Source organism: Scardinius erythrophthalmus (genome assembly GCF_964197995.2).
Source record: "Scardinius erythrophthalmus genome assembly, chromosome: 2".
NCBI lineage: Eukaryota > Metazoa > Chordata > Actinopteri > Cypriniformes > Leuciscidae > Scardinius > Scardinius erythrophthalmus.
In genome coordinates, this window is record NC_138222.1 from 27,840,916 (window position 1) to 27,854,779 (window position 13,864).

The 13,864-nt window shown below is 40.5% G+C and overlaps 1 protein-coding gene across 5 annotated transcripts in view; it reads right to left on the reverse strand.

Annotated features, from left to right (window-relative positions):
* Positions 1-13,864, reverse strand: part of tcf12 (transcription factor 12) — a 118,664-nt gene that overhangs the window by 29,199 nt on the left and 75,601 nt on the right. For all 5 annotated transcript variants that reach the window (XM_081359012.1, XM_081359011.1, XM_081359014.1 and 2 more), the window contains 2 exons: positions 9,175-9,307; positions 8,854-8,906 (listed from right to left, as the gene is read on the reverse strand). In XM_081359012.1, the coding sequence (XP_081215138.1) occupies positions 8,854-8,906; positions 9,175-9,307 (186 nt within the window). The remainder of the gene's footprint in view (positions 1-8,853; positions 8,907-9,174; positions 9,308-13,864) is intronic.

Here is a 13,864-nt window from a genome sequence, read left to right on the forward strand (position 1 = left end):
CTTGCCAATGCATTTAGAAAAATATAATTAATTCAAGATAGACACTATCAAAAAATACAGTATAAACACTGTAAAATAGTTACAATTTTAAATAACTGTTTTTCTATTTTGATATATTTTAAATTGTAATTTATTCCTGTGATGGCAAAGCTGAATTTTCAGCATCATTACTCCAGTCTTCAGTCTCACATGATTCTTCAGAAAACATTCTAGTATGCTGATTTGCTGCTCAAGAAACATTTCTTACTATTATCAATGTTGAAAACAGTTGTGCAGTTTAACATTGAAACCACAATACAATGTAAATGTCTTTACTGTCACTTTTGACCAATTTAATGCATCCATGCTGAGTAAAAGTATTCATTTCTTTCAGAAAGAAAATTGTACTAACCCCGAACCAGTAGTGTATGTATTTTTCACTTGAAAATAATACAAAAATACTGATGAAACACACTTAAGAATATTTCTGCAGTATTTTTCTTTTAGTAAGGGCATAAAACTTACTGCTGGAAACTTAATGTATTACACTGAACTGTCGAGTCGCACCTGGTTGGGACATTGTTGAGCCAACCCAGTTCTTCAACACACCATTAGACGCAGGAGGTCTGGGATTCACCTGCACTGATTGTGTGGGATTACGGAGTTTAAATGTAATAGGTGCTGCAGACAGCCTGTCCCACTAATAAATCTGTAAACTAGACACTTCCACATCAACATCCCCACACACATCCCACGCCCGCAAATTAGAAACATGCAGAAAGCTCATCTCAGCCCATACAAGCTAATTTAACATCTTTGTGTTTCTATAAGGCCATTCATCACAACACATTAGGAGGAAAATATCTCTCCATGGGTCTCGTGGGCTTATGAGCATTCGGTTATGTGCTTGTAATGATTAATGTTTCCCTGCCTGAGGATAGCGCCCAGACAAAACACGGAAAAAAACGGCATAAACATTATATATAGAATAACACCAGTATTTAGCGAGCATCTCCTCCAGACATGATAAATCCACTAAGGCCCTTTCATCAAGGTTCAGGAGAGAGATATTCAGGTTTAGAAGCCTTTTTTGCATGTCTGGGCCAACGCACTAGTTGAGCAACAGGTCTTCATCCAATTACGATGTGCGTGACATCAATCGACAAGAAAGCGGCTCACCCACTTACCTGGCTTGCACCAACAGCCACAGCCCACAGTGAACACCTTCTCTACATGTGACATCTGCTGTCTACTGACCTACAACCAGCGTGTCTGGGGCTCACGTGCCGGCTTCACTCCAGCCAGGTAAATCACGCCAGTGCGGCTCAGATTAGCTGTGCTTTACACATCACATCTTAAGATAATCAGCTCTGATTGTTGACAGAGCACGCTCTTAAATGGACCACGGCTGTAAGGATGTGCATTCACGCAAAATACAAACAAAATCTATTTAAGGATATCTGAAATCTGAATGCGCGTCGAACATATTTCTATGCAGTGTTCTTGCACTCTAACTGGAGTTGAAAGGCACACATGTATCTGCTGTTTGTGCTCTTCATGTTTAAGGGCTCTGAAGTCTGAGGAAACTTTCAGCAGCCCAAACAGATAAAGAGACTCGTTCCCTCGTCCTAAACTGATAAAGAGGTGGGCACGTCTCTGTTCAGCATCAGACACAAACCAGGAGCATCTATCTAATCACTTATCTGATGAGCTCATATCCTTTCAGACACACACACACACACACACACACACACACACACACACACACACACACACACACACACACACACACACACACACACACACATACACACACTTTTATCAACCTATTTAAATGACATACTGTAGACAACTACTTCTATTTATATGACTACAATTATGACTAATTTTGACAAAAGTCGATACTAAAATTAAGGTAATGATAGCAAAATATAAAACTGTATGTATTTGTGAGGTATACAGTAAATGCAATTTAAGTTAATGTATAAAATAATAAAATAAAATACAAATCTTGGATCTGTGCTAAACATGCAGTGCTAGTCTCCAAACACAATCCTCTGTAAGATATTTTTGGGGAATTTTTATGGTTAAAAATTATTTTATTTTTTACAAATATTTATTTTATTCCTTCTTATCTGAGGACTACCAAAAGAGAGTTTTCAGATGCAGTTAATTTCTTCCAGTCAATTTTGTTTTGACTCACACACACACACACACACACACACACACACACACACACACACACACACACACACACACACACACTGACCCAGTGCACTGCCCTCTGGTGGCAGGATTATGGCCTGATGACCTAGAGGACAAACCTCAGACAGCCACATGGTTACAAGTGGGACATAATGAGCCTAAATATAAGATAAGTTTGGGAGGAAGTAGAATGTCTGAAGATCAAGAGAGCTATTTAAAGCCACAGGATTGTGTGGGTCTGATACCATCAGATTGTGCGGGTCATGCGAGAATACAGAATGACCCAGAATGAGTGCACAAGACTGTAAGCTCAGATATCTCAAACCAAATAGACCTTTTAATCGATAAATCTAGCTGTAGAATATGCTCTTTAAAACAGAGATGTGAGACCATAAAAACCCAGCGCCGAGGAAACACAAAGGAAAAAGAGAACAGAGATTTCTCCAGAACAAAGAGCAGTGGCCACATGAAAGACCTACATCAAACTGTACTGTTATTCTTTACAGGGCTTTAGTGGGCCTTTTATCCCAAGGCATGTCCAACTACACAGGGTCTTCACTGCCAGGTTGAGGTTGTGACCTTGCATTAGAGGCAGGGGGTTCAAAGAGAGTAGGGGAAAAAAGGAGATGGAAACAACCCAAAAGAACCACAAACTAAAAGCTCACTGTGGCATCGGTGACCTGCTTTAGCTTGCATGGCCTGTAGATGGCTGTCTAGTCAAAAATGCACGATGCATCTTCTGAATGGAGAAGCTCTAGTCAAGATGACATCCTCCAAGCTTTGGGCGCTAGTCTCGTGTCCTTGTCGCCACAGTGGATCATAACTGTCTTCTCACTTCTCTCCTGGTGCTCGTTTCCTCGCTAAGTGCAACTTCTGCCCGAGCGAGGGTGCCTGAGCGATCTGTCAAGAGCAAATGACAATCTTTGTTGTCATTCACAGCCAGTGTTCTCGCATGCAAAAGGCCCCGAAGGAAGGCGAATGCTCCCTGCTGCTTTCTCTCCTTGCCTCTCTCTCTCTCTCCTCCGATCATCTCTTCTGGGCTGAACATCGGCGCCCCGGTGCAGCCATTGTCACATCAAACAGTCGTGCCTGTGACAAGGGTGTTTAAAAAAAGCCTGGCTATTTACACACATAGGCTGCAGCTCCAGGCTCTTAGCCAAGTATAAATCTCCCACAAGATGTAGTTACTCGCCCAAAGTCGTGGGGCCATCCATGACTCTTTCCTTTCTTTTTCTCCCGCGGTACAAGAACGGCTGTCAGGAGGGCTGGGGTCCTTCAGCAGGTGCCCACACAGCTGCCTGAAAGCATCGCTGCTCTGCTGCGCCAAACACACATGCAGAACACGCGTCTGCCACGCTCTTAGCTGCGAGCCGAGCACCCCACCTTCATCTGAAAGCAGGGATTCCTGAAAACACTACCAGCCAATAAAACAACTAGTTAACAAGGCATCATGTGGTAAAACTGCTAAGAATCGCATCCACACAATGTCTAGGGGTTGAACGATTAATTGAAATGTAATCGAAAGACAACATTTCTGTACTAAAATAACTAAAACTAAATAAACTAGACATTTAAAAAAAGACAAAAACTACTAAAAATGACAAAACACAACAATAATTAGCTAAAATGAAAATGACAAGAATTTATAAAAATATAATCTAATTCAAAATATTAAGAAAAACTATAATAGCATTTCAATGATACTAGAATAACACTGATGTACGCTGCACATTTTACAGTGAAGCGTGGCTATACGTAAACAGCTCATGATAACAGTGTATTAGAGTGGCTTGGTTCACAGTAAATGCTGATCCACACAAACTGCATCTGCTCTGAGTTTGGGTCGCTTATAACATGAATTTGGGAATGTGACGTATACAACCCATTTCACTACATTGGTAATAATGAGAAGCATTTATAAACGTAGTCAACAAAGGAGAAGATTTAAGGTCTCCCTGCAGTTATCCGCCAAAATAAAAGTTTCATGGTTTAACATTTAAAAAAAAGTATAAATCAAGATGAAAATTTTAGTATTGTAATTATTTTTTTGTCCATTATTCATTTTATTAAATGCTTGATTTTTTTTATTTTACAGTGAAATATTATTATTATAATCGCAATGTATGTAATAATAATCATAACAATTATTATTATTCTATAAATCACAATATCATTTCTTTTGGACAAATCTTATTTTAAACTCATTTTTAAGCAAAAAAATAAATAAAATAAAATTCAGACCTATTTATGTCTAATCTCCAAGTGTTTAAAGACCGTATAATAAACATCCGCTATCTTTCTTTAAACCATTTCCCGCAGTTCAAGGGTTAACAAGGTTCCCTCAAGTACACAAATCAAACACGGTTATAAATATTTGTACGTCCTCAATCTGCTGCCATGTCTTCTTCTATGTTTTTCCATAAATATTTACAATCCATACATAAACTAGGCCGATCCATCAGTCGTGTTGCGTTAAAAAAAAAAAAGAGATGAGCTGGTAAGAGGTAAATAGTTAAAGTATTTTTAGGTGAGTTGGGGGTTGTATTCCCTGCAGAGGGTCTGATGATGGGAAGCATTGTGTTCATTTTGTTTATCAAGCAGCTCTACAGGCCTCTAGTGGGGCTCGTCTGCTTACACAAGCAAAAGCTTTCAGAGGCATCTGCAGCTGCAAGCCCACTGTACAGGTACCCTGCACACTGCATGCGCACACACACACACACACACACACACACACACACACACACACACACACACAGCTGCCCCAGCAACCCTACGTGGCTCTGCAGGTGCACCTGTGCCGCCGTGGCTACCAGAGCCCACATTTACAACTTTGGTTTTACGACTAGCCCTTCAACATCTCTCGACCAATGATGACTATTGTCACCAAAAGCACTACACTAAGCGGGTTAGATTTACATAAAAAAGTCAAGTGGCTGTGTTATATCTACAATAACTGGGTTTCTATCCAATTTAGTAGGATATTGCATAAAAGCACATGAAAATCACAATAAATTCCGCCATGCGGATCAAAAAATTCACTTCGATTACTACTACTACTACTATTCGCTGTCTTTTTCAAGCCCAAAGTACACTCTGGTTGTTACACACATTTCAGAGTATGTGTACAGTGCATGTGACATACATTTTATCATCAGAATAGAGTGCGCTTATACCATGGTCTGGGTGAATACTCGATTCTGATTGGCTGCAGGGTTTCCATTAAAAAGTAAATAAACCGTTAGGCGTAACCAGGGAAACCAAGTTATCGTTTGTAAAAACTTTAGATTTCGATTGTAAAACTAATTAAAATGTAAACTAATGTTTTAAAAATGTGTTATTTGGCAAGTGACCATGGTATAAGCGGGTTAATGCCCTTCGAGGTGTCCATTGTCAGGTATTAATGGACTTCGGTTCACGCCTCGCCGCCGTCCATTAATACCTGACAATGGACACCTCGTCGGGCATTAACCCTTACATATTGTACGAATGCATCTACAATTTTCTTAACTGCCTGTACTCAGTACGCACCTGCCCCTTGAATTTATCTGCACAAATTAGTTTGTCCACAAGGTAACAACACTGCCTTGCCCCATTGTTTTACAGTTGAAAAAGAAAATGATAAAACGGAACAATAACTATAACAAACTACTGGAGATTCAACAACATAGGTGCTTGTGTGAGGGGATTCGTTTTAAACAAGTTTTTATCGCTTATAGACCTTATGCGCCAGAGAAACGAGGGTGCCGCCATCTTTAGAATATTGTCTTTTAACTTACGTTTTTGCAGTCGCTCTGAATATTCCTATGGCATTGCTGTTCAGGAGTAATTAGCTTTTGAAGTGGATTTAATTAATGTAAAGTTAACGAAAGTTATCATGAGGACTGTGATGTTTAAAGCAGATGACTTAACAAATGTCAGTCGAACGGGAAGATTTTAAAACGAGCCAAGTAGAGGAGGTCACAAGTAGGTCACATCAGGTCACAAGTAGAGGAGGGAGACACCCGTTTACATCTGGTGTTTTAATCCGTATCTTTTGTCCATTTTCAACCATTTCTGTCCTAAATTTCTTTGAGGGGAGGGTCAAAGGGTGGGTAAATATACGGTAAATATAATATATGCTTTTTCAGATCTTTCAATCTAATGGACAAAATAAGCTTGTGCAATTTACATATGAACGCGACCGTAGACGATGGAAAAACACGAAGCATCAGCTTTCATTATTTCTCTGATAGCTGCAAGATCAAGCAAAACGCTGTGAGTGCGTGTTAGAGGAATGGTGAGAGAACATTGTGCTTGGTACGTTGTTTTTCGTCTTCAAACTAAATTTGGATTTTCAGCCAACAAAGTTTAAATCCCGTCTGGCTAGCGCACTTCCCATAATGTTGAAGGAGAACTCCGGTCAATTTTAACATTGAGCTAATTTTTTTGTCAATTTGGAGTGCTGTCAGTACAGAGAACAACGACAAAAATCGGTGTTACCTACACCGTGTTATCCTCTTTTTAAAATTTGCACCCTGTTGACTTCAATGGGGCAAGTTTTAAACCTGCTTTTAGCCTCTTAACATCCTTGATGTGTCATTACAAGTGCACAGGTCATGTGAGTGATTCCTTCAGAGTGAACACGGGTAAATCTGACTGCAGTAGCTGTGAAAGATATTAATAAAAATGATGTTTATTCAGCCAGCGCACATACCTGTATTTTCTTCCTGTTTTCGGTCGAAGTCCATAGTAATCGATTGTCGAGTTCACACGCGTGATCATAGGTAACTAAACCTATGCGTGTGAACTCGACAATCGATTACTATGGACTTCGACCGAAAACAGGAAGAAAATACAGGTCAACAGGGTGCAAATTTTAAAAAGAGGATAACATGGTGTAGGCAACACCGATTTTTGTCGTTGTTCTCTGTATTGACAGCACTCCAAATTTACAAAAAAATGAGCTCAATGTTAAAATTGACTGGAGTTCTCCTTTAACGCATTAAGTCGGAGAGAAGGCATCCTTTTGTGGCTATACTATGATAGCAATCCGGTCGAATGCGTTTTTGACTACTTCTTGAAGTGGTCGAAAGTGGACAAGCTCAGAACATTTTAGACCCCGTTTCCACCTGTACTTAGCGTCGTCCACTTGTGATCCGATTGGCCAAAATGCAACTTACTGTAATACCAGGTGTTTAGGCCTCAGTTAAACAGCCATAATGGTTTCCACAGTAATTATAATTTACATTTCTATTTTGCAGCAATTCCCCAAAAAGTGACGATTTTTGTTCTTTTGAACACATGAGATGGAAAAGCTGCAAATTCGTGAATATTCACAAATTATTTTTGCGATATTCAGATTTTTCAGATACAAAGGTACTGACATACAAGTTCATCTGCAGTGAGTGTGATTTTGAAGAGAATCCAGCCTTTTCTTACAAGAGCAGATTTCTATATTCCCGGCGCTCTTCCCTGCGCTGAATTGAGCTGCTTCGAGTTATGAGTCACACAAGTGCACCTGCGGCCATGTGTTAAGTAGTGACAAATAAAAGCCCTATGTCCATTTACACAACAAAGAGATGTACCCCACGAGGCCACCAATCTTTCCTCAACCCCCTTACCACCCCACCTCTCCATCTTTTTCTGTCTTCCCTCGTTTTTTCCTCTGGCATTAATAGCTAAAAGTATCTCGCTCCCCATTTACCCCCCGAGTCTCGTATCAACTGGAGCGACTCTGTTCCAGACAAGCAACGATTCAAACACAAATTTAAAGACAAAAGTGCGTTGCGCGACTTCTTATTCATGCCTCGTGGAAGAGTCGCGCTTGATTTCTCGCCTGCGTTGCGTGCGATTATTGAGAGCTCACGAAGACTAATCCTGCTGCCACGCGGCCCTCAAAGGCCTCGTTTTGTTCTGCGGGAGGAATCCGAATCCTGTTGTATTAACGTGAGGGGATCTCTGTGCTAAAGCTGCTGCATCTGGGGACGCATTCATTGCAGCCAGCACTGTGGTTTGAGGGCAAATCTAAAAGGAGGCTTTCACTATCTGCCCTCCGTTTTCCCACAATGACTGTTCGAATGTGCGATTTATGCATGTAGAAAGGGTGGGAGGGATTTGGGCGAACGGGGGTCACAGGCGGAGTCAAGCTGAGCTCCACACTTCCTTCGAATCCTAATGTCTGGTGCTCCACCGGGATTATCGCCCATGGAAATTTACCACCAATTCCACGTTATTAATCTCTGTCTGTCCTCCTGTTCTGGCTACATAATGACTAATTAAACATCAAAAGAGCTGTGGCGGGGATGCGGCATGACAGCTCATGTCCCTGAGCCCTTGTTCCCGCGGGAGAGGGGAGGAGAGGGAGGCGAGCGCTGACGGGGCGGCCTCACAAATCAATCAACCATCGTTACCGTGCACCTACACTCGCCGTGCTCCAAACGGTGGATTCGCAAATACAACAGAGCTGATTTGTGAGGCAGGTTTGGCCTCCCGTGTACATGCGCTTGACATGCGCACAGGTACACGGTGCCACCATGTCAGAGGACGGTTTTGATAAGACGAAATTCAAAAATGTGTTTGCCGCCGCACCAACGGCTTTCATTAAAATGCCTCTGTTGGTGTCTGTTTGTGTGCTAGCATCTATTTTTAAAGCAAAGCGATGGCAGGAAGATGAAATGATGCTGTACTCACAGATGTAGGAAGGCCAGGAGGGGGCTTGCGCACTTTCTTTGTTTGCACAGGATCTGTGGAGAGGATACAAAAACAACTTTGAGACATTTGAGGGGGGAAAAGAATAAACAAGCATTAGGGAGCACTCAGTCAGATGTCTTTTTGATTACAGGTTTACAAATACAAATATGAGAGCACTGGTGTGGCAGAAATCGAGGAATTCTTAAATTCAGCATAATAAAAAATTATATTTCCATTACTGTCTGTTAATGTTTATTATAAAAACATAATAATGACGCTTTAGTCATGCTTTTTCATTGAGGGCAATAGACAGGCACTGACCCAGTGAAGCCGAGTCCTGAAGGGAGCGTCTTCGTGGATTGGAGCCAGTAAAAGAGTAGAACGGAGTGGGCGACTTCCCAGAGGTGGTGACAGGCCCTGGGCTCGCCAGACCCATGTCCGACCTCAGACTGGGCTGTAGAGACAAAAGAAGACCGTTCAGGGCTGAAAGCCAACAGTAAATACACTAATGTAAATGAACAAAAAAGTGAACGTGTGCGTGCAAAACAAGCACTTTTAAATATAAAAAACAAACAAACAGTCATCAACTCTTTCCAATGACAGGGAAGCATTGTCTCAAAAATGACGGAAATTCAATGTTAAAATTCTGTCAATACAAAAAAGCAGATAACTATTTTCATATGAACGACAAACCATAAATAGCCAATGTTAAAATTCTATACTATTTTTTCAAATAAGCTGAATAAAATAGAAAAAACTAAAATAATGTGCAGTATAAAAATATATATATATATTAGCTATATATAAACATACACACACACGCACGCACATGTACACACTGTATATAAATCATGGTTCTACATTTTATTTACATATACAGTTGTCTTCTGTGTGATTTCAGTTTGTCTCGTGTTAAGTGGTGCAGTATAGTAGTCAACAACCGCTCTAATGCATGCTGGGTCTCCCAGTATGAGTCCTGTTACCTGATTCCTTCTATTCTCCGTCACGCTTTCATCCCCTCCACACACTGCTCTTTAACTCAGCAGACGATTAGGCTAATTGGGCTTTTTCTCTAATTGGCCTCTTAACCCAGTTTTCTGGGACGAGCAACAAGAGTGGATGTTGGTCAACGGTGCGATAGCCTCCGGGAAAACCATTTTAGCCTACGCTAATCTCCCGGTCATCAGAGGCGGGTTTTGGGGCCACTGTCTCTGCTCTCTCCTCACGTAATTGGCTGTCGGTCGACAGGCTTGTGGCCCTGTCGACTTCGTGGGCTCTATACCGGGTGTTTTGTCAAGTTAAGCCGGCACAGTTTTTTTTACAGGGTAGCTGACAGTTCCTGAGATCAGACAGATGGTTTAATGAAGCTTGAGCCGGCCACTGTCGTATACACCCCCTCCCCTGTTGGATCTCTCATCCTTCACTCTCCTGGGCCCGCTGCTCCTTTAAGTGAGGATGTGTCCCTGGCTGTGTGTGGATATGCCCTGGGGCCGTGATCAGGCCTGATCAATAGCAGTTCACCGTGAGCAGAAGGGGAGGGAATCACTAGGTCAGACTGATTAGATCGATTTCTCCTTGGACTTCACTGAGCTGCTGGCACTCTCACATCAATAACTGCACAATTGTGTTCAGTAAAGAGAGGAAAATGTAGAAAAACTCTCAGGTTGTTTCTTTTTCTGTAACAAGGTCTGATTGTGTCCTTCGGTGAAGCAAAACCTCATTCATGAGCCACACAATACCTGAAATGATCATACATATTTTAATCTGAGATGCTTTTTTTCTTTTTAAATTTGACGGTACAAAAGTCCCTATATAAAGAAGGCTTGTACGCAGCATTTTTGTAATTCAGTAATATTTTTCATTACAAATTATAAACAGTACAGGGTCAAGGGCTTTTAGTTATCCTGCCCCTCATCTGTGGAACTCCCTTGCCCAGGACATTCGTAACAGCGTCAGTCTTGACACTTTTAAATCTCGTCTTAAAACTCTTTATATAAGCAGGCTTATTTATGATTGCACATGTATTGAGCAATATCGTATTCTTCAGTGTCTAATGTATATTATATGGTTTGTCTATTGTTCTCATATTGATGTTTTTAGGAAGATTTGTAAGGTGACCTTGAGTGTCGTGTAAGGTGCCTATAAATAAAATGTATATATACTATATATATATAGTGGTGGACCGTAAGGGTCAGCAAGGCCTTCTCTGCTGGCCTAAACACTATTAGAATCACTGACTTGTGCTTTAATATATTTTTTCCATTAATGTGTATTATTCCCAATAGTACTTTCTCTTAATCCCATAGCTTTTCTCTTGGCTGCGCTGCTTCCAGTAGTGTATATTTATGTTAGAGCTTTTATCCAATCATATTTCAGCCATCATGTGTTGCCAGGGTCAAAGAAATCTGCCTTGAGGCCTTCAGAATCAGTAGTGCGGGCGCCTGTAGCTTAAAATAAATGGTAATGAAACTGTTGCTTTAACCAATCAGATAATCAGTCAGATTTAATCAGCCAATCAGATTTCGATTTGACTACACCGGGGCCATCTAGCAGGCATACAATAATGTTGGCATTTTCACGTCCTTTGATTGGATGGTCAGAGCGTGTACTATTACTAGTAGTCAGAGGAGCTAGCAAACCGCTTATATAGCGAACTGCATAAACTAAAATATATGCCTGTAGATTTAATAGTTTTTCAACCCACAAATTAATGTTTCTCTCCCTCCTCGACCCCCAGCAGCTTCAAGCCTACCGGAAAAAAAAATCCAGCTTAACGCAGAGTCACGGAACACTATTCGATCTGTCCTGTAAAAACAGAGTTAACTTACTGTAATTATGTAATGTCTGATTTTGAAGGCAAAAGTCTGAAACGCACAGATAACCTGTACAACAGAGTAAGTGAAGTCTTCTTGAGGAAAGAAATAAGGATGGATTTTGTGTAAAAATAATCAGTAGTTTTGATGAGTATAATGCTTATTTTTGTCCTCGTTTTTTCCATGCTGAATATGTTTTTCTTCTTAATTTTTTGTGTAAATTTATGATCGAAACTTTTTTTTTCAAACATTCATACTTTTGTAACGTCTGAGGAACGACAGACAAGGGAGGCTTTGTTTCTTAAGTTTTTAATCGGAACGCAAAACAACATGAACACCCCAGCCTAACTTACTCACTCGTTTCTCTCTACCCGGCCTTTTCGAACTCACCGCATCAACCCTATAACTGCCGGTGCACAATAAAACAGCAATTTCACAATTATAAAGAGTCTATGCGCTATTAAAAGCGTATTAAGAGGTGGATTCATTCAGGTACGACACCACTGAAGGCCTAGGTGTGAAATGCACCGCCCGTCACTGATCGTTCAAAATGTCCGGGATTCAGCTTTTGCGTTCTGCGGTCGCCATTCATTGTTTACATGCACACCTCTTGTTTCAATCTAGCTGAATTCATTCCAATTGGTGAATTTGAATGTAGTGTTTACATGAACGCTAAACAAGTGATCGGTTGATGTGCATTTTACCATTGCTAAGAAAAATTCCCGCTCCTCCGTGAGAGACACGAGACCGGTGCATCTCAGTAATCACGCCACCGGCCTCGCGCCGTTCTCACGCGGCCATCAGCCTCGTCCTGCTCGCCACAGTAAACATGATGAATGGCGACTGTAGAACGCAAAAGCCGAATCCTGGACATTTTGGACGATCTCTAAATCCCTCGCAAACTCATCACGTAGGCTAGCTTTGTTGTTTACAACTGCGCACTCTTACCGGTAGGCGTGGCCTCCTAAGGCAGCGAAGCAAGTGCATTCTGGGAGTTGTTGTCTTTCATCCACATAAGCCAAAAATACATTTTCTGGCTTTTCTCAGTCTAGAAAGCTCCAAATTCAAAAATTTCTTCACATTTCTTCTACTTAAATGACCTATTTTAAATACACATTCATCTTCCCAGAGGTGAAGTATCCCTTTAAATATACAAGCTTGATAAAAATGATCATTCTAGAAGAAAATTTCAGATGGCACTTAGAGGCTTTTGCATCTTAACTCTTCATATATATAAATCATATTAATCGTTTGTGTGATTTTAGTTTTTAGTTTTTTTTAATTTAGAATTACTTAAATGTCATTTAAAATATTATTTTAGGTTTTTCTTTTTTGAATTGAAAAACAACAAACAGTGCACTTATTTTTTATTGGTCAGATCACTCTGTTTTGTATAGTTCTTAAAAATGAACACATTGTACACAGGAAATGTAACCGATATCAAAGTCGGATAGAAGTCATAATCAAAGCCCTGGTCATGGCTACAGAAGAAAGCAAAAATAGCTGCTACTCCTTAAATTTAGCCTATTAAAACAAGGGCCATCAGATCGTGTGAAAATCAGGTTGGCTTCTCCTTTACTGCAGGAGGAATGAGGGGGGACACGAGCTCTCCAAAGTGACAGGCTGTCAGGGAGGTGGCATCATTGACATTGACATGGCAAAACAGACTGACTAGTGTTGCCTTTGTTCAATGATATGAAATCCTCACAGCAATATTATCTTCTTACTTTTAGCCGCAATGCAAAAACAAGACGGGGGGAAGCGCTGGGGTCAGATGAAATACGATAGAATACTAATTTACTACTTGGGAGAGAGTGACTTTAAGGGGGATTTACTGTGGTTTATTATAGTGATGTGAAATTAGTTGAATCCTATTTAAAGATTACATTCAGAGAACTGGTGGTTCCATGAAACGAAAGGGGATTAGAGAGATCTTTGCTAAATTGAATATAGAATGAATGAGAAATGTGCATTTTCTGAAGAAAAATGCCAGGCCGTTGCTAAACAGTTGCTACATAAAAAAAAACCTTAGTAATTTTCTGGTTTCTAGATAGGTCTCGGGTCTATGAGATATTTTTTCATCTGCCAGGTGAAAATCTTTAGTCTGATTGCTTAGAAAAGTAATAATACACCTCTCGTCAACAAACCACATAATTTGAGGTATCATTCATGTCCATTTTTGGATGAGTTACACAGCA